The following is a 27,029-nucleotide window of genomic DNA, read 5'->3' as shown; positions in this document are numbered from 1 at the left end:
GGAGCCCATAAGCCCCGCCCCTTTAGGCCTCGTCTCCGCTCCCTTCCCCCCCCCCCCCCCGCTTCCCTTCCCGTCATGCTCCCCGTGGCGGGAGTTTCGGAGAGGAGGCCCGGCGGGCGGGTAGGCAGCTCGGAGAAGGACAGGCAGGCCCGGACCCACCTCAGCCATAGTCCGGCAGAGCCGCCCGCTGGGGCCAGCGTGGGGTTGGGGGGAGAGAGAGAAATGGAGCACGAACCGCCGCGTGACTCACGCGGGGCGGGGCCAGAGCCGAGGGGCGGGGCCTGTTGGCTGCTCCTCCCTCTCCCCCGCAGTAAGAGCGGAGGCGCCGGAGTCGCCAACCCCCGGAAGTCACGCCCCCTGGTCCCGCCCATTGCTCGCGCGTCCCTGCTCCCGGCAGTAAGAGCGGAGGCGCCGGAGCCGCTAATCACTTGCTGTCTGTCCGCCCTTCCCTTCCTCTTATCTTTCCCATGATGCTCTTTGTCGCGGGAGTTTTGGAGCTGGCGCGGTCTTCTCTCTCTTCCTTCTTTCCTTCCTTTCTTTCTTTCTCCTTCTTTCGCCCATTCTGAAGGTCTTTGGAGCCGGGTAAGTCCTGCGGTCGGTGCTCTGCTCTGGGCCGGCTTTGTTCGCCCCCGGGGGCCTGGCTCCCCATTCTGAAGGCTGGGGGAGGCTTGGGGAGGTGGCTGCGGTTTCAAAGGGCCTCGTCTGGGTGTGAGAAACATAGTATCACAGAACACTTTGGGTTGGAAGAGACCTTAAAAATCATCCGCTTCCAAATACCGAAGTAGTTGCTACTAGAGAAAATGTAGTACTCTTGTTTGAGCTAAAGCAGACTTGCTTTTTGTCTAAGTAATTGTGTTCTTTGAAAGTTAGAGAGAACATCTCTCTGACAGCATGTTTTCTTTAAAATGATGTTTTCCCAAATGCTGTTCTTTTTTTGGAGATGATAACGTCTTGTATGAAGTATGATCTGTGTTGAGCAGATGTTTCTGCTTCTGTTATCATTGCTGTTTGCAGTGTTTTCCCGTCTCAAATAGAAGGTCAGGCAGAGTTGGAGCCAGCTCCAAATTAGCGAGAGATTTAACTGTTGCGAAGTTTCATAATAACATTAAAATTAAACCTTTGAAAGTAATCGTGGAATGATTTTTAAGCCACCTTAAAGATCGTCTTGTTCCAATCTCCCTGCAACGGTCAGGGACACCTCCCCCCAGACTTAAGTGAGGAATTCTGTTCTTTCCATGACCACATTAGAATCATAGAATGGTTTGGGTTGAAAGATACCTTCAAGATCATCCAGTTCCAACCCCCCTGCCATGGGCAGGTAAATCTCCCACCAGATCAGGCTGCCCAAGGCCCCATCCAACCTGGCCTTGAACATCTCCAGGAATGGGGGCAGCCGCAACATCCCTGGGTAATGTGTTCCAGTGCCTCACCACCCTCATTGTGAAGAATTCCCCCCTTATTCCTAGTCTAAATCTTCCCAATTTAAAACCATTCCACCTTTGTCCTATCACTGTATCCCTTTGTGGAAAGTCCCTCCCCAGCTTTCCTCGACCCCCTTAATGTGCTAGGAGCTGGCTATAAGGTCTCCTTGGAGCCTTCTCTTCTCCAGGCTGAACAAGCCCAACTCTCTCTGCTTGTCGTCATATGGGAGAAGCTTCAGCCCTCTGATTGTTTTGTAGCCCTCCTCTGGACCCATTCCAACAGTTCCATATCCTTTTTATGTTGAAGATTCCACAACTGGACACAATACTCCAGATGAGGTCTCACAAGAGAGGAATAGAGGGGCAGAATCGCCTCCCTCAACCTGCTGGCTGTATGCATAAGATTTCTGGGAAAGTTTATCACATGCATTTAAGTGGGAAATACGTTCTGTAGCCAGTTCTTTTCTTGTTGTGCATGATTGACAGAGATCACTCTTTCATGTTACCTAGACCTGAGAAAGGATGTTTGCTTTCTAAAACTCCAAAATGAGTCTTAGAGTTTTTTTTGCTGGCGTTTTTTGGTATTAGTCTGGGGCATGGAGGGAGCCTGCTGGGCGGCAAGAGGGCTGGGCTCACCTTCAGAAAACTTTCCCTTTAAAGAGTCTTTGTAATATTAGCCAGGAATTAATTATCTTTATTAATAAAGCCTTTACCTGAGAGAAGTCTCACAAGGAGAGAAGGAGAAGCAAGGGCTGGTCTCTTCTCTCTGGTGACCAATGATAGTACCCCAGGGAATGGCAGGAACATGTGCCAGGGGAGAGTTAGGTTGGATATTAGGAAAAGGTTCTTCACCCAGTGGGTGGTGGAGCACTGGAATATGCTCCCTAGGGAAGCAAGTCATGGCGCCAGGGCTAACAGTATTGAAGAAGCACTTGGACAATGCTCTCGGACATGGTGTGAATGTTTGGTTGCCCAACTGGCTGGAGATTTCATGTATTTGTGGGTCCCTTCCAACCTAGGACATCCTATCTATGATTCTATGAAATTTGAGGATTCAAAGCACTGTTGCTTTCCAGCATGCTCATTCTATTTGTGGAGCTGACACCTTCAATTCAGTAATGCAAACAATGTGTGTGTGGATTGGTTTGGTTTCTTTCAGTTAATATTATGCCATGTAGCTGTTGATGAGCAGCGAATTCATGCTTTGATACATCAGTGCTAGAATACATTTCTGAAATGTTCCTGCTGCTTAAGTGGCTCAATACAAAGTTCCTTAACTTCATTTTAGGCTGTGAGATTAAAGCACATAATGGTATCGTGTTCTTAAATCAGTCTATGCCTACTGTACATTTTTCTTATTTTTAAGGATCAGTTCAGCTATTCTCAAAATGATTTAAATTCTTCTGTTGTTCACTTTTGTAGATGGAAAACGTCCAGATAGCTTAAAATTTCTGCCGAGGAATAATCTTGACAATAATGGAGACGCATATGGTTTTCTTGTAGAGGAACGTACGTGAAGATAGGTGAAGATGCTTCTAGGTGAACAATTCCTGTCCTACAATGGTGAAGTCCTTTTGTTTTGGCTGTCAAATCCAAAACGTGTGGAGGGAACAGCTGATAAAACAATGAACTTATGTGTCAGAAGAATGGCGTTCAACAGGGACACTAAGCTGTTTGTTCAGAAGTCTTCTGGAGTATTCAGCATGCGTGCCAGTCACTTCAAAATTGAAATCATTTGTTGTAGCTGCACAACAGATTCTAGAACAGGGATTATTCTTCCCTGCATTTTGATGAAAAAGCAGAAGCACAACAATGTTGTCAAATACCTTTTATTGTTGCTTCACAGCTCAAATCAATTTGAGCAGTCATTTCATTTTAAATTGGATTATGAGCTGAAAGAAGACATCAGGTTGTTTACTGGCCCTTCAGTCTTGTGGAGGCATGCCAACAAGCTGTTCTACATCTCTGCTAACACCTGCACGGTTCTAAGTGCTCCTATTCAGCTTTCTTCTGTTGTGTGGACAGGTGAAATTGAGGATGAAGGTGCTGTTGTCTTAGGGGTAAAAAATGCCTGCCTATCAGAGAGTGAAGATGAGGATGAGTTTTCCACTTCAGACAGAGCCATCTGGGGCACCGAGTTCTTTGGATATGCAATTGAAACACAAAAAATGCTAAGTGGCACATGCTTTATGCCTCATGCTTACAGCAAAGTGGTATCTTCTGTCTACATATGCAAGAATGAGACATTGAAAAAACAGCTCCGAATATCACTTGTTGCCGTAACCCACAAGAATCAACTTATTTGGTTCCAGGATGGTCTCCCTAAAGGTGTTTGTGAGCTTCCTTATGAGAAACCATGTTCAGTAAAAACAGCTGTAACCAGTACCAATGATTTGCTATTTGTTGTGTCTTTTGCCTCTGGAAATGTCTGTGTTGTACAGAGGAGAGACAGCTTACAGGTATTTGTGGTTTTAAACAGCTCCCTTTTCCTACTGGTTTTTTTTTGCCTTTTTTTTTTTTTTTTTTTGCATAATTGTCTTATTGGAAGCTTCTGCAAATGATAAGGTACATGTTTATGTTCTACTTTTTGTTGTTCTTATAGCTTCTGTTAAAATAACCTGTCTGAAGTATGGCATTGATTTCATTGCTTGCTTACCTATCTGAAAATAAAGCCCAGATTCTTTTATTTAAAAATACATTATATGAATCTGAGCAAAAGCTTTTGTTGCTGATTGAAAACTTCCGTAGTACGAGAGCTTGAAGTTGTAAGGTAGTTATGAGTGTGCCCTCATAATTTGTCTTAACGTGAAAGTAAACAAATGTCATTGCAAAGCATAAGCTTCTCATTGGAATTTAAAAGCCTCTTGAGCTTGGCTTTGTAGTAACAAAAAGTAACTCTTCATGGAAATGGCAAGAGGCCTGGCTTTTGTTTCCTAAAGTCAGGAGAGACAAAGTCAACTGGTAGGATTTTGTAGTACTCTGTCAAGAATACTTAATGTAACTCAGGAAAGGAAAGTTCCTCCTACTTAGTTGTCAGCATTATTGTACAAATTTATCTTTATCTCCCAAACATAATTGTGTGCAATGAAAGAAAGATATTTGTGAATGTGAAGGTGTAGTGTCTTGTACTGATCTGCAAGTATTACTGGTTCTAAATAAATATTACACCATTTAGCTATTCTGCTGTTTGAGAAACGTTATCATCTCCCCTGCCACTTGTATTCTGGAAAGTGTTTTCAAAGAGGAATGCCTAATTTTTCCCAAAGTTACGTAGATTCTAAATGATGGAGTAAGAGTGAGAGTTTGAAACTTACTTTCTTAAAATACTATATTCCTCACACCTGAATAGGCTGGCTCTTTATAAAAGCAAACTTCACCAAAACAAAATCTTGAGTACAAGATGTATTTAAATAGACGTATTTTAAAAACTCTTCTGTTGTAGGTGGCTTCCAAATGGCAAAAAGTGAAATCTGTTTTGGTGGATGATTTTATTGGCTCTGGAAGTGAGCAACTGTTACTGCTTTTTAAGGATGACTCCAGTACAGACGCATTAAGTACTTTTGAAATAACGGATCTTGGAAAGGTCAACTGTGCAGTAAGTTCAGCTTGCCTTTTCTCAGCTGCTCAGTCTGTGCTTACTAAATTAGGAGAAGCTCAACAAATCGTTGAAGTATTGGTGCAGAGTGAAATTGCATGTGTGCTGTGAAATGCCCTGAAGTTTATATACAATGTTTTGCACTGTAGTTGTAAGATAAGTTATCTGAAGAGATGATTCTACTTCCTTGATAGCATCAACATAATTTTGGTAAATTAAACTAATGCATTTCAAAATGCTTCACGTATGCAACAGGTTTGCTACAATGCTTACCTTATGGCTAAGAACTCTTAATTAAGGCTATAGTCCTTGTTAATTATCTCCTCATAATTGAGTCTTTCCATTATGTACTATCAAACTCTAATTGTTTCAATTGTTTTCTGTATTTTCCTTCAAATTTTTATAACACTCTGTAATAGCCTGTACCTTACTTTTCAGCTTTTTCATTAATTCAGGGTTTTGGTTTGTTTTGGTTTGTTTTTTTTAGAGTGGTATTAATTACAAACACAATGTTCCCACTGCAGAAGGATTGCAAGAGAATGGTTTGCTTACTGTCCAAGCCCTTGAAAAAAGATTACAGGTTTGTACTCAATAGTTTTGCCTCCGTATTTTGTCCGAATTATTTTTCTGTATCATGGTGAGGTTAAGGATACTGATTTTATTGGAGAAGTGGTTCAAGGAGATGACAACATTATTAAGTATCCCTTCTTGAATCAGCGGTAGTCTGTGTTTCGGTTCTTTCTGTTGTTAAAAATGCTTTTGGGGTAATTGAAAAAGTGTCATTTACTTTTAATTAAAATTTGGGGATAATGCTGAAGCTATCCTATCAAAGCTTCATAACAGTCATTTTACTCATAGATGTTCAAGTACCGGTTTAATAAAATTAGAATGTTTACTTCATTTCTTCCACATTACATACTTCAAAATAGTGTACTGCCAGGTTCCCAAAGAGTGAGTGCCAAAGAGCGGTAGTTAATCCTGAAAATAAAAAGAGCATTATGATCTGTTTCTTTGTCTACAAACTTAAGGCAAGTTGGCTTTTACTTTTGCTCTAGTTATTGACCCTGCTTATTTTACCATAGAATCATAGTATCATAGAATAGTTTGGGTTGGAAGGGACCTTTAAAGATCATCTAGTTCCAACCCCCTGCCATGGGCAGGGACAGCCCACTAAATCAGGCTGCCCAAGGCCCCATCCAGCCTGACTTTGAACACCTCCAGGGATGGGGCAGCCACAACTTCAATGGGCAACCTGTGCCAGTGTCTCACCACTCTCATGGTGAAGAAATTCTTCCTAATGTGTAGTCTAAATCTGCCCCTCTCCAGCTTATACCCGTTCCCCCTCATCCTATCTCCACAAGCCTTTACGTATAGTCCTTCTCCAGCTTTCCTGTACGCTCCCTTCCGGTACTGGAATGTTGCTATAAGATCTCCTCTGAGCCTTCTCCAGGCTGAAGAGGCCCAACTCTCTTAGGGTGTCCTTGTAGGGAAGGTGCATCAGCCCTCCGATCATCTTTGTACCCCTCCTCTGGACCCGTTCCAAAAGCTCCATATCCCTCTTATATTGAGGATTCCAGAACTGAACACAGTATTCTAGATGAGGTCTCACAAGAGAGGAATAGAGGGGCAGAATCACTTCCCTTGCCCTACTGGCTGCACTTCTTTTGATGCAGCCCAGGATATGGTTGGCCTTCTGGGCAGCGAGTGCACATTGCCGGCTTATGTTGACCTTCTCATCAATCAGCACCCCCAAGTCCTTCTCTGCAGGGCTGCTCTCAATCACATCATCTCCCCATCCCCCATCATATACTGAAAATGGGGATTGCCCCGCCCCAGGTGCAGGACCTCACATTTGGCCTTGTTGAACCTCATGAGGCTCTCAGAGGCCCACTTCTCCAGTCTGTCCAGGTCCTCCTGGATGACATCCCGTCCTTCCGGTGTGGCAACTACACCACTCAGCTTGATGTCATCTCTAAACTTGCTGAGGGTGCACTCAATCTTGCTGTCAATATCATTGATAAAGACACTGAACAGCACCAGTCCCAGTACAGACCCCTAAGGGACACCACTTGTCACAGATCTCCATCTGGACTTTGAGCCATTGTCTACTACTCTTTGAAAATGACCATGCAACCAGTTTCTTATCCACCTTACCGTCCACCCATCAAATCCGTATCTCTCCAATTTAGAGAGAAGAATGTTGTGGGGGACTGTGTCAAAGGCTTTACAGAAGTCTAGATAGATCACATCCGTCGGTTTACCCGTATCCACTGCTGCGGTTACCCTATCATAGAAAGCCACTAAGTTGGTCCTACAGGACTTGCCCCTGGTGAAGCCATGCTGGCTGCCATTAATCACCTCCCTGCCCTCCATGTTCTTTAGCATAGCTTCTAGGAGGATCTGTTCCATTATCTTCCAAGGCACAGAGGTGAGGTTGACAGGTCGGTAGTTCTCAGGGTCGTCTTTTCTACCTTTTTTAAAAATGGGCACAATGTTAGTCTTCCTCCACCTGTTGATGTTTTTCTTCCTCTATGGGTTGTAGAAGGATAATTTTGATAATTTTGTAGAGTAGATGCAGCTGGCACGTATCCTTCTCTTCATTAGTATCATGTAAAATAAGCTGAGGGAACTTGACAGAGTCTAAGTAACTAGTGGGAATTTATAATTGCTTTCCTTTCTTTCTGCCTTTCATCCTGTAGGTATAACAGCCAGCATACTCTCCAAGATGTTGTTTTGCAGTACTGTGCATTGCCCTGTGCCAGTAGGGTAATGTTTAGGAGGCAGCATACATCTCAAGTTGAGTCAGTGGTGCAAGGCTATTTTTAGTTTGCTGAGAGTGCTTTAAGTGTGAGAGAGGAGGTAATTCCTCCCGTCATTTGAGAATTACTGAAAATTTAAGTAGGATATTGTGGCGGTTTTATTTCCAGATTTTAAAAATGAAGCAAATTAACTGCTGAAAATTTAAGTAGGATATTGTGGCGGTTTTATTTCCAGATTTTAAAAATGAAGCAAATTAACTGGTGAAACTTCAGTACTGGAAGAAAAGGAGGGCAATGACTGGTTAGGAAAAGACTGAAGAAGAAAACACTTTCCTAGTTCTAATTACAAAAGAGATATTATACCTCTTACAAGAGAGAAAAGCTGATGTTTGGAGAACACTGGGCAATAGAGTACAAGTTGGAATAATTTTGAAGACCTCTTTAGATCTCTTCCAACCCTACATTTTTACAGTTCTTTTGCTTGTACATTAGAGGCTGTTAGCTTTTATATGCAGAAGTACAAGCTTCCTTCCAAATGCTTTCTCTTCTGTTTCTAGATTCTTTTGCTTAGATGTACATTTTGAAACTGATTTCTTTGCTCTCTATTCTTTCCTTACTAATTGCATTACTTTCCTGCTCTGCAAACCAGAAATCAGTTTCAATTTCATTTGTTGCTCGTTCCACTGCTGTAATGAGGATTGCCCACCCTGCCACCCACAACTATATGTTCCATGTAACTGTGTTCTATAACTTTGTTCTTTTAGCTGCCTTTCATCTGTACAGCTCTGTGAATCTGTGTTAAGATCAAACACACACTCCTTTTTGCACATTCTGCTGGTTCTCCTGGAAACAAGTCATTGGCTGGAGATTTCATGTATTATCTGCTGATAAACTGCTTCTTACAGGCACAGAAGGCCTAGTTTATTTATTTATTTATTTTAAGATCTTTTTGATCTTTTGTTTTCAAAGCCACATGCTTGCATTGTAAGCAACTTGAAAAGCTTGTAAATCTTTGTAAAATTGCCACAATTCTTGGGTTAGTAGTTTTAGCGCTGTATGTATGGGTATTAATTTATTTATGAACACTGCAACTTTAATCACAATGTGTCAAAGCACTTGGCTGTTCTTCTTACTACGAAGCCTATGCCTTTATTTGCTTTGCTGTTTACAGTGATTCACCTGTTCTGCTGTATGGGTTGAATTTACTCACAGCTCTACTGTGTTCAGATCTGGACTGCCTTGGTTTTATATTGATATTTATTTTCTATTTTAAGGTGATCTACTCTTATTTTCTTAGTTTCACAGTGCAAAGACTGTGACTTCTGCTGGTGCTTGTTGCATAGGGTATCTTGGCATATGAGAGAAAGAGTGTGTATGTTCCAGAGAGAGTTGATGGGAGGTGCTTCCCAGTCTTGGGTTAGCCGTATGGTGGCTGTCAGGTCTCTCTTTTGTGTTGCTTTGTAAAGCAAAAAGGCTTGCAAAAGTCCTACTGGTCAGCAATCATGTATCAGTGAATGTCTGGCCTTTTGACTGCTTCTCAGTCTGTGCTTCCCCATTTGCTTTCTGTTTCTTATTTATTCTGTAGTTACTTACCAGTGTAGACAAGTAATGGTTTAACCTAGTTCTTAACTCTTCCTTCTCTTCTCCTGACCCAAGGCTGGCACTGGATTGTTGCTCAGAATCTGGTACTTAACCATCTTTATTACAGAACTTACCATGACGAGTGCTACTTGCTCTAGATCTCCTTTATCATTGTGGCTTGAGGAGACGACATCACTTTGCTTACATGAAGTGCATTTTATTCAGGCTTGCCAGTTGATCACGGTTGCTTACATGAAGTGCATTTTATTCAGGCTTGCCAGTTGATCACGGTTGATCCTGAATTGTTTGGGGTTTTTTGGGGGGAGGGCAAAGAGGAAGGGAAGTTTGATTTTTGCATTCCAATGGGGAGCATTGTTTTCTCTGGCAGCAATGGACTTCTTGGTATCTTGCTTTCCAGAGAATAGCTTTTGTGGTGCTTTCTTAAAATCTAAGAAGATAATGCTGCCATGCTGCGTTTTTGGGTTTTTTTGTTTGTTTTTTTTTTTTTAAACAGATGAGCCTGCATGTGTATCTGTTTATCAAACTGTCAACTCTTCAATATATTTACTTGACCAATAATCAATACGAGTAGGGAGAAGAGCCTGAAACTAATATCCATGGAAGAGTGTAGCAGGAACAATAACGAAAGAGGCAAATAATTACATAATGTCATAAATTTTGAGAAGTTTATCTTAAACTCTAGGCTTAATATTGAGTGGCCAAGCCTTAGATTCATATTTTGGTGGCGCAGTATTTGGTGGCCTGGCTTTAACAGTTTTTAGAAGCATTACTAGAGGAATGCCAGGATCTTGGCTTGTGATACTTGCAAAGAAGTGGAAAGTTAAAAAGACATCTTGGTAGCTTCAATATGAGTTCTGATTTGTAGTAGACTTAAGCGTAAGTCTAATGATCATTTTTATCTTTTACAGGCTGGTTTCACCTCTGTTCGAGAGCTACAACAGCATTTGGGACTCAAAAAGAGGGTTATTCTTCAGTCTTGCAGAGCGTTATTAGATCTCGTTGAAGGAAGAACCCATGTTCTACCGGCTGCAAAAGAGGTAATACGCAAAAGAGAGTACAGATCACTTCTGAATTCTGCTGAGCCATTTGTAGAGGGTACTTCCCTCAGCCACTTGTTACTTACACCACTAGGGATTGCCACTGTCAAAACTCTGCTTTTTGTCTGGTTCATTATCTGAACCTGTCAGTGTATGTAGATAAGAGTAGATTTGCGTGTTTTCAGCTGAAATTGATTTGCACAATGGCTCCTGACAACCGAGTTGTATGAAGGAGTAACCCCTAGCAGTTACTGACAGACTGTAGGGGGAGTGTACACTCTTAATTGGCACAGTTGCCCAGATATTGAATGTGTGTCTGTGGTCTAACATGTTACAAAAGATGAGCTGTCATAGATCTGTGTAAGCAAAATTGATTTTTTAATGGCGGCTGAGTGAACTGTGAGCTGAGGAGGTGATGGAGGTTGAGAAGATGTTATCTTATTATGTTGCTGAAAATAAACCTCGTAGTTTACTTGAAATGGAGTTGCTCGCTCTCTCTCTCTTTCAGTTAATGATGTGGTCCCTTTCAAGTCAGCCAGGTTTAGTTAACGTAATTTCAAGCAATTAATACAGTAACATAGAATAAATTCTGGTACCTTAGATATTCTTCGGGCAATTAATTCTACAACAGTTCAAGATTTATAGCTGTGATATTTACAAGAAGAGAATGAGGTGCGCTTTTTATATCATGCATTTTAAGAAAATGTGATTCTGTCTTTTGCATGCATTGTAGAGAATAAACTAGTTTATATAGATCTAATTTTATAAATCTTAAAAATGCTTTTAGAAACCACTTGTAGTAAAACATCAAGTAATGCAGTATAAAAGGATCTAATGTCTCCACTCTTATTATCTAAAACCCCCATTTTTCTGTAAGGCAGGTCTTGTCTCTCTCTGGGATGATGTAGAAAACACTCCTCATTCTCTTAGTAAAGAGACATCATCATTGTCTGAGGTCCAAGAGCACTTCGTAAAAAAATTGTGGCAGCGTGTTGTGGGTGACAACCTGGTGGTTGGAGTAGAACTAACAGAATTGTTTTACTTGTAAGTATGTATTTTTTTTCTAATAATTTCCTTGCGTAGTTTTATAGAAATTGAATTTGCAGATTAAGCTCTGTAGTAGCAAGAGTCTGCAGAGCAAGAGTCAAGGCCAGGCTGAATGGGGCTTTGAGCGACCCATTCTAGTGGAAGGTGTCTAGTGGGGCTGAAACTGGGAGACCTTTGAGGTTCCTTCGAACCCAAACCATGCTATGATTTCTCGGGATTTGAACTTCTGCCTTGTGAATGTGTGTATAAGAATTGTTTCTAATTTGTGTCTCGTATTGTTGCTTCTGCTTGTTTCTCTCCAGAACTGCACAAAAATAGGTTATATAGCCAAAAATCAGTTGTGTCAGTATAACCACATCTGCCCTGGAGGCTTCTTGCAATAGAGTTTTTTTTTTTGACAGAAATTATGAGTCTTTAAAGTCCATGTTGACGCAGCTATGCAGACATCAGTATGTAGTGTTGATAAAGCTCTGTCTTAGCTATCCAATTCCTTGTTGTTAACATCTTGCCATTCCTAATGAGTGATTTGATTAAAAAAGCACAGAAGAAAATATTTTGCTTTTCGACTGAAATATGCTACATTCAAGTATCCAATCAAAGCTCATGTAGTGTATATATTATGTGGAACAATCAGCCATGCAATACTTAAACCTTGAAACTTATTTGTTTATTCTTGTTACTGTTTTTAAAATGATTTGTTGATTCTGTTAATATTAATTGCTCAGTTCTAGTTGTAGATTCTACTGATGTAATTTGTCCCTTACAGGGAGGGACCTAATCTGAAACACAGTTTTAAAACAGGATTACATGAAACATAAATTTATGATGTGCGTTGTGTAACGTAAACTTTGGTGGAGTCAGAACTTACCTTTGCCCTATATTCCCACCAGCAGTGTAGCTGGGATGATGGTAGGGAAAGCCTAAAGACTATTGAAGCCACTGAAAATCTTCCCAGTGGTCATGAGGGAGATGACCTGTTACGCCCTTTAGCCACTGTGCTGCAGCTGCAGGTTTATTATTTTTCAGCTGCCAGATTGCTATAAACTTTACAAGAAAGTAAAGACTTCATCGTCTTGACAGCTTCTGTTAAGAGTCACCGAGGCAAGAGACTGTTTTTGCTTTTCCAGTATTTATTCTTTTAGCTTTGACGATGACGTTGTTTTTGAAAATGCAGTACATAGTTCCTGGATAGCTTCAGAGTCCTCAGAAGATTTGGGAGCATTCTTTAAAAACAGGCAGCAATATTGCCCTCTCCCCCATTTTTATAGTTGAGAACAGATCTGTGACGATGATTTGTCAGAGGTTATCTGGTAGGATAACGGCAGAACATTAGGTCTTCTGTGTTCCAGTTCAGTACTCTGTACGACAACCTGTGGTTCTGTAGAAAAGGGCTTGCTCTCTCTCCACTCTGAACACTTTAGGTCTTCACCAATTATTTCTTTACTTCCTGCTAATGCAAGATTCCAGTGATGTTTTAGATGCAACTGTGAGGTGATGATGCTTCTCTGTAAAGAAAATTAGACATTTATAAGGCTTTTGGATGTCGGTGACATCTTTAGATGGAATTGATCGACAGAATAAAGTATTCATTAAGTGAGGATCTGAAACGGTAATGTTCGGATTTTATTGAATGAACCCTGTGTTGAATAAATAAAGTACTTAATATATTTCAGGAAATCACTGCGCTTTTGAGTTAATAGTATTTTAAACCTTTTCTTTTACTCTCTACATTCAGTTTTGTTTGAATATCTATAAAACAATATAGATCGTCAGAAGAGCCTTTAGTCCTCAACGAGTGCAGAATCAATACTTTCTGCATTTTTTAAAAAGAAATTTAAGTTTTTAAAAGTAAATTATCAAAATCATTGAGTATCTCTATGAGTTATATGAAATTTTCAATGTTTTATGGGCAAATTAGACATTTGAACTCTTTCAGTTGAAATGAGGAATCCAACTCCTAGAAGCTCTTGGAAAATTCAGTACACGTCTTGAAAATCTTAGTACTAAGCTTAGATGAAATAGTCATTTGAAGGACTTAAGCTCTCTGCAGTCTGTGACTTAACCTGGAATGACTGGAGTTTGTGGTAGTCTTAAACATCTATATGTATCTTTAAAGTTCTGGTTATTTGTCCGAAGGAAAAATAAGAACTGGGAGTGCAGTCATCTTGTGTGGATTTTCACAGGTCACTGAGTGATGTCAGTTTATCCTTAGTGATGGATCGAGACTTCTCTTTGATTTCCCCGGTTATCAAGTGTCGAAATAAAATCATGAAGCTGAACAAAGCCTTCTCAGCATTGTCTGTCTCCTCGAGTCAAATTGAGCCTCCTCCGAAAAAGATGAAAATGGACTTGCATAGTAAGAATGATCTGAGAAAAACGTTTCCTAAGAGATATTCAGGGGTCCAGCTGGATGGAGCAAGGACAGTCATTGCTGTTACCGACCTTTCGCCATTACTGGCGTTTCATCGTGTGTGTTGTGTAGTTCTTCTGCATGCAAAGAAACATAAACATTGGGATGATAGCTCACAGGAGAGCAAAAAGATTGCTGTACTCTGTGGGAAAATTTTTTTAAGTCTGGAAGATATTTCAAATGGAAAATATTCAGTAAAGCTGTTAAGGGATAATAGTTACTGTACAGGTAAATGGATTGATATATTTTGGATTCATAAATATGTGGTTGATTCTTCTGTTTATTCTAGGCAATGCCAAGCTAAGTTTTCAAGGTGCAATCGCATCTGTCTCTGAACACAAACTGCATAGATCTGTTGTTCATTAAAAGTGCAGTGAAATACAAGATGGAACATTTTTCAAAAAGAAAGAAATTTAAGTGAGTTGCTGTAAGGTTTCTTGCTGGTGTAGATGCTGAAGTGTATCTAGAATGGTTAATCTTGAAGATAAGTCTGAGTATAGAATGCTGAAGCCTGCACATTTTCTATAAATAAGGTATTTACTGTTAGTCAGATACTTACATTTTTTTTCTGACGTAGTGTTACCTCTTAAATAATAACAAAGTATTTGAAGCTTTTCCTAACTTATATGTCTACTAAGGCCGGTTTTCCCCCTTTCTCTTAATACACCTGATTGCACTGATTTTGAACTGGGCTCCAGCTCATGTAGCAAAATATCCTTTCGATCATTCGCAATTAATTTTAATTTCTTTCTTCCTCTAATGCTGTGTCATTGACTAAAGCCAACATGTCATTTTACTGTCACAGGAGGCTACTAACAGTCTTCTTTTGGCAAGGTAATGTTTATTTTTTAGAGCTTTCATCATACGGTTGGCGCTCTGTCAAGCAAAACAGCTCATTAACAGAAATAGGTGTAATGATTTAAGTGATAAAAAGATTCCTAAAGAATGCATGAATGCAGGTATAAACTCCTCACATAAACTGAGAGTGTGAACTGAAAATGTAAGCACATTTAATGTGTGAAACATGATCAAAATATTTTAAGTTGAATATCTTTTTACTGTGTTTTCTTGTAGGTTCCGTGGAAGATATACTTGCTGTTCTTGCAGTATCTGTCAGGTTCTCTTTTCAAATTGTGTCTTCTGACTGCACATTGACTCCAGTAAATTCATGGTTACTGGGAGAAATGGAGTGCACGCCATTTAAGGAATGCCATGACAACATATTCTGTCATAAAGCAGGAAATGTATACGGTACAGTTTTTAACTGGACCCTGAAAAATCCATTTGAAGGAGTTCTAACATTATTTTGCAGGTAAAATGGCTCAAAAAGTGTAGAGTATATTCATCTTACATACACACTTTTTTTATCTTTACACTTTTTCTTACTGGCACGATAAAGAACAGCCAAAATCATAACCAGTAGGCTTCCAATATCATTACATGGTAACTATCAGCACTAACAAAATAACTTCCAAACCAGAATTATGGCAGAAACTGAACTGCATTGTTTAATTTTGTCTAGGCTAGAATATTGTATTACAAATAAGTCTAGTCTCCATTAATATCTACTTGGTACTCTTTCTTTTGTTCATTACTCTATATTCTAATTGTATATTCATTTTTCTTGCTTTATACTTAGTAGAATGTATAATTTTTTTTCAGCATGTGTTGATTTAAAAAAAAAAAATCCCTAAGAGGATGTTAAAAGCAAAACAAAAACCCAAGCAAACAACCGTAAATTGCAAACTGTACAGTATTTATTCCAATGTCATTTTGTAGTTAGTACTGCAACATAGATTTAGTCTAATTTTGTAATGTTTCTCATATATTTATTCACTCTCTATCATGATTTTGGAAAGGAAATAATCTGAAGATACTCAGTGATTTTATTCTTATGTAGATTCTTGGACAAATGTCTATAAGATTTCCTAAGAGAAACCAGGCTAAACGCGTTAGTAATACTGCCATAATTTATGATTTAGCTGGGTAAGGCTCACAGTGTAAAAAGTACTTCTCAAGTATTGACAAATTTTGCCTGACCTGAAGAGTTCAAGCTAAAAAACAAAAGAAAAAAAGCTGTATCTCGTAAGAGTCTCTAACTTATACTGAGATTCAATCTTTTACGCAAATTAGGAGTGCTTTCTTTCTTTGATGTAATAGGAAAGGCTGAAATATTTAGGAAATCAATCAGTAAAATTTTAAGCCTCAAGACTTTTGCTTCCTTTGGAAAAGTTAGGTTACCTGATGCTCTTCACTTCTGACCCTATTTTGCATTCATAGTTAGTGAGATGCATGTTTATGGTTTAACTATGATTGTGTTTTCTGTGTCTTTTTCCTGTCTTCTGTCCAGCTAGGCTATTTCTATGACAGGTGGAACCTACTGACTGTTCTTTTTCACAGCTTTTCAGAACCAAAGTAACTGTCTATCATAAGTAGTGGAATGTTAAGATAACTAAGTTGAAATAGGATCATAGAATCATAGAATGGTTTGGGCTGGAAGAGACCTTAAAGATCATCCAGTTCCACACCCTCCCCCGCCATGGGCAGGGACACCTCCCACCGGATCAGGCTGCCCAACGCCCCATCCGACCTGGCCTTGAACACCTCCAGGGATGGGACAGCCACAGCTTCCCTGGGCAACTTGTGCCAGTGCCTCACCACCCTCATAGTGAAGAAATTCTTCCTAATGTCCAATCTAAATCTGCCCCTCTCCAGTTTATACCCATTGCCCCTGGTCCTATCACCACAAGCTTTTACAAATAAAACCTCACCAGCTTGCCTGTAGACTCCCTTCAGGTACTGGAAGGTCGCTTTAATGGAAGCACTTGAGTGCTTAAAATAGAAGTTCTTTAATGAAAAATGCCTTCTACAGAAGGATGCTCATGAGGTTTTCTAGTCTGCTTTTTTTGTTTGTTTTTTGTGTTTGGATGGCTGTTTTTTTCCTGAGATGATTTCTTTTTTAATCTAAAGACATCTTCTGAGGCGTTTATCTGGCCTAACACTGGGAAATAAGACTGGACAGTTTCTGTATCGATCTTCAAATGAGGAATGTGTCACTGTGTCATATATGCTACACTGGTATCCAGGGGAGTAGGTTCCCTGGTGATTACCAGCACTGTTTCCTTGTGGTTTCTTAATATTGAACTTCTGATTTTTAAGTGCAACTTTCCCTCACCAGTGCCCATTTTAAAAAGGCAGGTTGTGGGCCACCTAATAACCATGATGTACATCCTATTGATGGTCATGATCTGTGAATATAAGTGACTTTTTTCTGCCACCAAATGTAGACCAGACAACACATTTATTTTGTGATATTACAGGTGGCCTTCATGTACAATTAATTACTACTTACAGAAACAAGTGATGCACGCGTAACCCTAATCATGGACGTGTATTTTAGCATAGAATATTCTTGTTGATGAAGTTTGCTTAGTGTCCATTCTTTTGATGTATGGTGGCTAGTGTGCATGCCGTTAGAAAGCCCTTGCTTGCTCTTGTATTCAGTTCACGTAGTAGTTAAAACTGTAATCAGCATATGTTTTTCCCTGTTGGATTTAAAGTAGCTTTGTTTTATCTTTCACTATAGAATTTTGAAGATATAAGATATCTTTAATAATAATAATAATCTTGTTTTACAGAAACCTGACTGTCTTGTTCCAGTGCCTTCATAGCCTTACTAGAGTTCTGCCACCAAGCTGTGATGTAAAACTCCTGAGATCTGGAAGCAAAGGTGTACTTACTGAACAGTTCGCACTGGCTTTGGAAAAAGAAATGCTCACCTCGAGAAGTTCATTGTTCTCAAAAGAAAGTAAAGCAGAAAACAGTCTGATAGGGCGGAGTGAGCCCAGCAAGAAAATCAGTGATGTTCCTGTGGCTCCTTCACTGGACAGCGAGGAGGGAGTTCGGGAATTCAGAAAGAAGCATCAGAATGAACGAGAAGAGTGTGTGCTAAGGATGAATCAAACAATGAATGGTGCCCTTTACCGGGAAGCTGCTTTGAAAACAGCAGCAGCTCAGCTCAGTACAGATATGACTGCGTGGAGACTGTGCAAGTCCTAGAACCTATTAACTAAATACATTTTGAATGAAGTTTTGTTAAAATTATACTATTAAATAATATTTATATTTTTGTGGCTATTTAATTACCTTTTATTCTATAGCTCAGTTATTTCTGCAGATAAATACTGGTATTTTTGTTGATGACTTGTAGCAGGTTTGGCAGGAATTTAGTATTAAAGGTAGCTGAGCCATTGTTTTGTTACATGTGTCAAAAGTATTATTTTTAAGGTGTTTTCTAATCAGTCCTATTCCAAAGTCATAATTCTTGAACTAGGAATGAGTGATATGAGGAAAAAAAATTAACAAGGACTTAGTGTTTAAGATACCCTTATTAAACTTTAACATCACTGTTTACAGAGGTAAAACTCAGGCTCTTTTTTAGGTATCTTAACATAGCTATACAAAGGATCTGAGCTAAGCAACCAATTTTTATTTGTAATTTGAGTATGGGGTTTGACAAATTCAAAGAGGCAGCTTGTCTTCATGATATAATGAAAAATAACTTTTAATGATACCACTTGGGTTGATTGTACCTTGCAGTCCTATCTTCTAGAGCCTGCGCTCAGATCTGAGATATTTTGGAGTGTTTATTGGAGCTGAAGAACCACATCACGGCTTTTAAAAAACTTCAGCTCGTGAAGGTTCACTCTGTAATAAAACACCTTTCGGAAGCGAGAGGTCTGTTCCCACCCAGAAGCTAATCTCATTGGTAAATCCTGGAAGAAACTGTCCTTTGGATGTTAACCTAGATACTTCTAGTCAGAAGATTTACTTGCTCATTCCCTGAGTCATAAATGGTCATTTACTGACACTACCTGCTCAGTGGTCTTGGGCTATCTCAAGTATTTTAAATAATGGGCAACTCTTTGCCTATGATTCTTCCATTCTCTGGTTTTAATAAGATACTGCCTATGAATGGAGAAAGAGAGCTGCCTGTGATCTTGCAGGTGCTACTTCTGGGGTAGTTACTTTTCAATCATTTTTGTTGCAACATTTTTCAGTGTTGGGAGCGGCAGAAAGCTTAGAAAATCCCAAATCACTACAACTTGTTTCCTTTTATCTCTGCTCTTTGTAGGCAAAACTCTCCTAAAGTTTGTCACCATTTTTCTAAAGTAAAAATTTTGCTTTTTTTATTTTTCTCTAGAAAGAGTTTTAAAAGTTAACACCTACAGCATGCGCTCTGACCATAAGAGGCTGGCAGGAAGAATGGAAGGCAATTACTTGCTCAAAGAACCACTGTCATTTCAGAATCATTCTATACCTTTTTTCCATCAGAAAGTTCAAATTCTGTATGCATGTCCTCCATTAGCATGAGAGTGGTGATGTTTTTCAGTCCGAGACATCTTCTCATGTTGGCAACAAGAGTAAACCAGTGCATATCTAGAGGCAAAACAGTAGCTGGAAAAACGGTAAATGAGAGAACACTGTGCTTTCTAAGTTCAAACAGTTTAGTGGTGTAGTCTCACTTCTGAGATACTCGGTGTTAAATGTCTCCTTTTTTGGCTGTAGAGCATGGAAATTTTGCGTTAAGATGTCAAAAATGCCTTAAGAAATTGTCGTGGGTATTTGAAACTCAATATTTACTAGATGAGAAAGAATTGTTTAAAAACCCTTTCTTTGTTAAGCCACATTTCTGTTCAGCCCATAGTGAAAGCTTAAGAGCTCACTGTTAGGGCTTGGCAGTCAGTTAGCACTGGAATTTCCGCAAGAAAGTTTGATTACAAACTCTTCAATGAAGCAAAAATATATCTAAGTAGCTTGCAGCTAAGGTCAAGACCTTGGTAAACCAGCTGAGCAGAAACTTTCAGAGCAACAAAGCTCCTACCCAGCTCAGGAGTTTATGCAAAGTAGCGTAAGTAGTCCAGCAACTGATTTTTATTAGCACTAGTGTAGCAGCCTGGTGTTATGTTGTAACTGAGCACCTTGTGTGTCTGTCTGTCTTTAAAGCTTCCACTGGTGTTCATATTCCTTTATTGAACTAATAGATTGGGACAAGTGAAAAGAAGCTACTGTGGACAAAAGTTCCCAGTTTCTAATTCCATGGAGTTGTTACTTACCCTTATTTAAAAACAGCAAACGGTGAAATCACAGGAGTGTACAAGTGTAAATATTAGAGTAGAATAATAACACATACAACATCATGTTCATACTCAAGAGTCTTTCCAGAAGCATGAATGCTTAGTTTGCAGATCATCAGATGAGATCATTAAAAACTTTCCTAACAGCTCTAAGATTCCTGGGAGTAGTGCTCCAGCTGACTAATAATGTATAATGACATGGCACAACTTTCCATGGTAGTGATGCAATTGGTATGTGCATTGCATGTGCATTGCATATGCACTATTATGTGCCAAAATCTAAAGGTCTGCTGGAAGAATTTGGAAGGCTTATACTGCTACGGGTTTTTTTTGTGGCCAGGAATCTTGGGGAAAATGGAGTGGGATTGAACAAAGGTTCAGGATCTTTAGAATCTTATCTTCAAGTGGCAGCAACGTGAATTTTGTTTAAGAGATATTTGCTTTCCTAGACTTGGCTGTCGGAAGTAAAAGCAGCTAAAGGTGTTAACATTCAGTTTATTTAGTCACTTGTGATGTTTATTCTCAGCACATGCTGGTGTTCAAACGGAGAGTCCAAATTGGACTGACTAGGAAAACTGCTTTGGTTGGTTCACTATGTTTCTGTAATGAACAATTGAGAGTCCCATTTTATGGACTTCCAAGAAGGTCTTGGAAGTGAGTTCTTGCATAAAGTGAGTTCTGCAAGTAATTTTTGGGGCAAATCATTTGAGAAATTAAATCAGTTAGTGGCAGCAGCACTGCTAGTTACTGGGGATTGGTATTGCCAAGAAATAACTGCTGAACTATTTCAATGCTTGATTCTGTAGATTCCCTTTTCCACTATAGTGGATCAAATTGGGCAATACAGATTACAACCAACAGAAGGTGGGTTTTTTGTTACTGAAACTGTTACTATTAGCAGATAAGTATTCAGACAACACATTCACTGACTCTCACACTCATAATTACTCTGTAGGAGCAAAAAGTCGGAGGCCAATACCAAGTGTTGGGACCTCCAAGGTCTAGGTTGGCAGTTCAGAAAGATCCTCAAATAACCATTTGCTTCAACAGGTGTGTATATGTAATTTGGGGGGAATGAGGGAGGTGGGGTTGTCTGCTTATAGCAACAGCTACCTGCTTGTACATGATCCAAATTACACAACCCATGGTTAATACAACTGGGGGTAGTGGCTTTACACACAGCCAGTAGCATCTTGGTAGTCTGAATTTATCAGTTGTGGTGGATTTAACAGGACAACTGGTCTACAGAGCTTACTAGTTCCTGGGAGATTTTTACATGCTACTTCTCTGCGTGTAATCTTCTCAGCCTGCTGATTGCTGGTGACCATTCCTCCATCCTGAGCTGAACTCCTTTACACAAACCTGCACAGAAAAGTCCTTTATCACATACAAACTTTTGACAAAGTAGTACAGCTATGCCCAGAACCAATTTGTCTTGACCTCAGAGGGACAAGAAAATAGAGTTTTGATCTCTGAAAACCAACAGATGTCAGTGGTTTCTCACAGGTATCTATAGGAGCAGTTCCAGTTCGCCGCCAGGGCAGTGATCAGTGCGTAGACATGCACTTTGCATTGGCTTTATAGCCACACATTTCAAAAGACTTGGATGCAAAAGAGGAGCCTGCTCTAGGAAGTATGAGCTGTCATGCCTAAAGGCACTCCTACGTCCCTCTTGGCACTTTAAGTCAGCATGATTTAAGGCCCTAAGAAGAAAGACTGTGTGCCAAAGGACTCTGTTTTTCCAGCCAAGTTGGTGTAATAAATAAAATTACTTATTATAGTTATTTTCTCTGTCATTTTCAGACCAATCAGACAGGAAAAACCTGCCTGCTCTAAAGTAGTATCTGTTGAGTTGCAATATTTCCTTTTTAAGTTTGTACATGTATGTATGTATATATTTCAGATCAACCAACACGCTGTATGATTGTTCTTGGTAGCAAGAGTTAAGCCTTCCCTCTCCACTACTGATTTTTGTTTTCCCACAGCTTTTGGCAGTTTGGGTACTGTGACTGTCTTATGACTGCCCTCTTCTGAATCATGCTGACTCTGCTAAGACAAAATAATAATTCTAGCTTGTTTATCCACAAGTGAGTTATTCATTAGAGAGTGTTAACAAAGATGATTGGGTCAGCAAACGGAGTACACAAACAGTGGCCTCCTCTCTTCCCTCCTTGCCTGGGAGATATCAAGTTTTAAACAAGTGGAAGGTGTCAATGCAAGGATTTAAATTCTTAAATAGATATAAAGGCATGGGCTTGACCATTTTGTTGTTGCTGGGTTTAGTTGCTTTCATTTTTTCTTCGCTGTTTTTCTTTTTTTCTGTACTCTCTTCTCTGCACTCTAGGCATGCCGCTGGGTAGGAACAAGGTGACCATCTTGATCGGTATGTAATAGGAGATTCTAGCCAAGAGAAAGGCTGTACCAAATCCTCCCAGGGGAAGGACAAAAGGGTAGGAGATTTAATACTGCTGTTTAGTCATATTAATTATTGCTTTAAGGAGGTGATACTACTTTGGTCTTTTCAGTGACCTCAGGTTTCTGGTATGTGACAACATTACCCCTTGAATATACTGAGAAATTCATAATTCATAGGTGCAAGGCAGCAGCTGCATGTTTATAAATCACTTTGTTAGAGCAAAGGCTGCCCGAGTGTCAGGTTTGTATCAACCTAGTTCCTGCCTGAAGTCCTACGTTCGTAAACCCCTGTTGCTTAACTGTGGTATTTAGGTCAGATCCACAGGTGGGTAAAGCAGTTTCAGGTTAACTAATTCTCTTCCTCATCTAAATGGAGAGATAGTGAATGATTTGCGCGGCTGCAATCCTTACCTGCATAGAGAGGTATAAAGGTAAGTGCTTTGTAATGAGTCCTTAAAAACAGCCTGCGCTGCCTCTGAAACTGCCCCCTTTCCTCTGCCTAGAGCTCCAGTTACAGTTCTGAGCTGAACATGTGATGCCTCCTTTTGTAATCTTGCCTTTGATATGTTCTTGAGCATGAGGGGGAAAGCAGAACATGCCAAAAACGTCCAAAATTCATGGTTGTTGGGAATCTGCTGTTCCTGAACAGTCTGTGCTATTCCCTCCACTCAGTCTCTCCCAATGGTGTATATTGAGAGCCTTCAAGCTTCTGTCTACCTCCTGCCCCAATGATCAAATAAAGACCAAAAACATTCTCTTCTAAAATGCAATGTTATGTAGAAACAGGTATATTTTCTCTTCCAAGGGGTATAATTCTATTAAATCAGATAATCTGTGGAAAAAAGCCAGGTCCCTGATGCAAAGTGCACCTTAACAAAGCTTTCAAGTCCTTGGTGCACTCGAGCAAGTAATGATGCAACATAGCAAAAATATTTGCTCTCCATGACACCCCTTCTTACCTTCTCCTTCCCAGGCTGAATACTTCATGACTGTTAATGACAATAAACTGTTGGATTTTTTAAAAAAAAATATTTCAGCAATTAAGTCTCTTTCTAAATTCAGCTCTATTTATGGGCAGTGGATTTTAATGCTGTCTACACCGTTTTAAAATTTTGTTTTTCTTTTGCTTCTTCCTAACCTCGTTTAAAAAAATTCAGCACTCATTGGATGCGTTAGTATACAACTACAATTTTTAATCTGTATTTGGATGTGAATTTTTAAGATAAAAGCCTTATAGAAATGCAGAAAGGAGTGGATTTCTGGGCATTTGGTAGAATCTTTCTCCGTTTTTTCCAAAGTAGTATGTAATTTCTTAAAAATCCAATGATCCACATCTACAAATGCTGATAAACATGTACCAGCTACTTTAACCCCCTCAAATCAATTGCACGACGTAATTACATCAGAGGAAATCATGTATCATCCTAGGCAGGTGTGTTTTTTGATAGAAATCTATGAAGAAATGTTACAAGACAGTCAGACTGATTCAGCAGTCTGCCCTGTTTGACAGCTTTTTTCCGTTGTTTTTGGTTCTGGTTTTTTTTTTGTCAGCATAGTCCAAAATAATTGAGAAGAGCAGCTATTGGTTTGAAAGATCTCATGAACTTTCTTAGAATATGCAGCAAGGGTAAGAATTAATTCACATTTGTGAACACATTCATTAAGTTATGAATTCTTACCTGTGCAGGACAGTTGGTGCTGTGGTCCTGTTGTATGTAAAAGTGGTGGTGGTGTCTTTCACCGTCCCATCCAAACGCTGTCTGTGAGTCAATGGCAGGAAGACAAATAGAACCACCATCCTATGAATAACAATAACTGCTACCTCAGCAGGAACAGAGCTGAAATTTCAGATTCCAGCAGGGGATAATCATCAGCTGCCTAATGCTGATGGTTTCACTGGGATTATTTTTCCCTAATGATGTCCCTAACTTTCTCAAAGAACGTGATTTATAATTAGTTACTCAAACGTGACATTTAAGTTGTGATTATTTAACTGAAACGGTCAAGAATTTATAATCTCCATTTATGTCATGTGGTTACAAGACATGTACACTGCAGCTTGGCCGGAGGAGTACCTGGGCAAATGAAGAAATAAAAAAAATTATAGTCTTGAGGTAATATCTTAGAGTTTCCATCTCACTGCAAAACTAAGTGAACTATTCCAATGCGAAGTTCCTCAGTAGTGCACACCACTTTCTCAATAAATGTACTTTTTTAGGTAGAGGTCGGCGTTTAGTAATTTTATGGAAAGAATACATTGGTTTCATTCTTTTCAAAGTACCTCATTTTTTAAAAATGCTCTAAATGCGTACGTTGTTGTTCGACAAATGATACACTTCACCCACACTTTGTAGAAAACATGATGCTTTATTACTGGGGTATTCTACTTCAGAAAAAAATTGCTAATTTAAAAACTTCCTTTTTTAGGATTGGCCAATGAAATAGAGTTGACAGAAATAATCAAAGAAGATGAATGAATGATCCCTGCTTGTTGCATTTTCCCCAAAATAGAAGATACTGTCTTCTGAAGTTATAACGAGATAATTCACTGAAAAAGCATAGTCTGTATAGTATTCTCTGGAGAAAAAAAAAATTAATGAAAATATTTGGGGAATGTATGAATCCCTACTCTGTTTTCCCACCAAAGTATCAGGAACTTGAACAAAATGGTGTGTTTTCTTGATAAATTGTCATGTTGTAGTAAAAAAAGGATGAAGAAGAGAGGAGTCCTGTCATTTCAAAATGTAGTCCTTCTATGCTAAGTGTTCTTTCTTACTGGCAGTTGAAAACACTTGAAGTTAAATAGGATTCTTCATAAATCCACTTTAACCTTCTCTGAATTAGTAGCACGTCTGAAGTAGCACATTAACTGTATCAGTGATCCAAGATTCAAATTTTTTAAGTGGCTGTAGGTAGCCTGAAGTTATAATGATTACTTTAACCCAGTCTGAAGTGCATTGTTTTTTTTAAGTTACTGAAAATTGTGGCACACCAGAAAGCTCAGACACATGTAAATCTATCCCAGTGATACAGCTAATCTGGGGGAACTCCCTACTTACACTGCCATGTGCCACTTGTGCCATCGCCTCACCCAGTGCCATTTCTAATGCCCTTAGCACAGGTTGTTCAACCCATCCCTCACACCCTCCCACGGTAGCATTGCAGCTGTTGGATGTAATTTTTGCTGTACACATGAAATGTGAGAACCTTTGCTTTTGAACGTCACAAAACCTTCAATAAGTCAGCATTTTGTTTTCATAGGGCTGAGGGGTGGCAATTCATCTGTGTGCAGCTGTAACTGTCCTTCCTTTCTGAACGTCAGTGTTTAAACCTCTTTAGATCCAATGCAATGCTTCCTGTTCTCCATGTTGTCCAACCTGAGTTCCTCATAGGCTGTTTGGGTTAAATCCTGGCCTCATCCAAGACAGTGGCAAGGTTTTCTGAGAGCTTCCAAGGTCTGGACAGCCCTGTCATAATTCAGAACCTGCTTTTCCTCTTAGCAGGGTAACTTAGTAGGTTTCACAGACCCATATTCACAAATATTCTGTCTCTTTGCCCAGGCTTTTATCAGAAGTTAGTGTAATTTTTTAGTAGATGCAAGTTGGCTGAATTTCCAAAGTTAGAGGCGGAGAACTAATAAATAATAAATACAGCAATAAATTTAGACTTGTGTTTATTTTGCAGTTTTCCACTGTTCAGTTCTGAGTGTCTGTTCTTAATTTTTTTTTTTACACTGGCAACAGATGTGATAGTTCAATTTTATTTGAAAGTGTAATAAAGCTGTCCAATAATATGCCCATATTCAACAACATAACAATACAGCTTGCTGTAGTAATTGATAATGATATTTCAGGTTGTAAATCTTGATGGCAAACTGGACGTTTTGAAGGTTGAATGAGCAAATACCAAAATACATGTGCTTCGAATCCCGAACTTGTGCTGAAAAAGAAAACCAGACTTCAGTCCTGAACTATGAAAAATCATTGAAGCCATAGATAATTTCGGGGCAAGGGAACACTTTTCCTTTTCAAGCTATAATAGAAATACTATATGGTTTGGGTTTTTTTGTTTTAGGTTCAAGTTCTTTTAATATCATAGCAAAGGAATAAAGATACACTTAGGAGTTCATGTTTCCAACTTCTAGCAAAGTTTTAAAGGCGCAAAGAGTAACTCAAAAGCTAAGTAGTCCTTACCAATACTCAACTAAACATCTCCGGAAGGAATTATCAAACTGCTTTAAGTGTGCCAATCAAAGCGTAAGGAGTTTTATGTTTATTTCCCTCCTACCCCAAAATTATGCTATTTCCCTGTGACAGTTGAAAAAGTGATATTGTAATAATTACTGCATTTAAGCTGTTTATCTTACAAGTTTGAAACGATGATGAACACATGCACTATGCCACCAGTAAGCTAGCTGTAGGGTACTCTGAGGCGATTTTGATTTGTGAGACTATAATTTGGGAAACAACTTGCTTGCTTTAAGGCATTCTTTTGTATACTATTGTAGTGTATATATAAGACAGTGATGTTAGGGCAGAAGTTATTTATCTTAAGAAGCTTCTACAAGATAGTTAATCCCGATAAAATGCTTCAAAGACATCTGTGG

At 39.3% G+C, this 27,029-nt stretch overlaps 1 protein-coding gene across 1 annotated transcript; it reads left to right on the top strand.

Moving 5' to 3' along the window:
* The first annotated feature begins 244 nt into the window (after window positions 1-244).
* On the top strand, window positions 245-21,306 carry FANCB (FA complementation group B). The gene is made up of 9 exons (XM_009555967.2): window positions 245-582; window positions 2,844-3,880; window positions 4,864-5,016; window positions 5,504-5,596; window positions 10,286-10,414; window positions 11,292-11,458; window positions 13,645-14,099; window positions 14,946-15,183; window positions 17,510-21,306. Exons 2-9 carry the CDS (start codon window positions 2,951-2,953, stop codon window positions 17,928-17,930), a joined length of 2,586 nt encoding a protein of 861 aa, XP_009554262.2. The 5' UTR covers window positions 245-582; window positions 2,844-2,950; the 3' UTR covers window positions 17,931-21,306.
* Window positions 21,307-27,029: the final 5,723 nt, after the last annotated feature.

This window comes from Cuculus canorus, chromosome 1 (genome assembly GCF_017976375.1).
Source record: "Cuculus canorus isolate bCucCan1 chromosome 1, bCucCan1.pri, whole genome shotgun sequence".
Taxonomy (NCBI): Eukaryota; Metazoa; Chordata; class Aves; order Cuculiformes; family Cuculidae; genus Cuculus; species Cuculus canorus.
The sequence above is the reverse complement of the archived record's forward strand: the minus strand, read 5'-3'. Positions and strand labels throughout refer to the sequence as shown.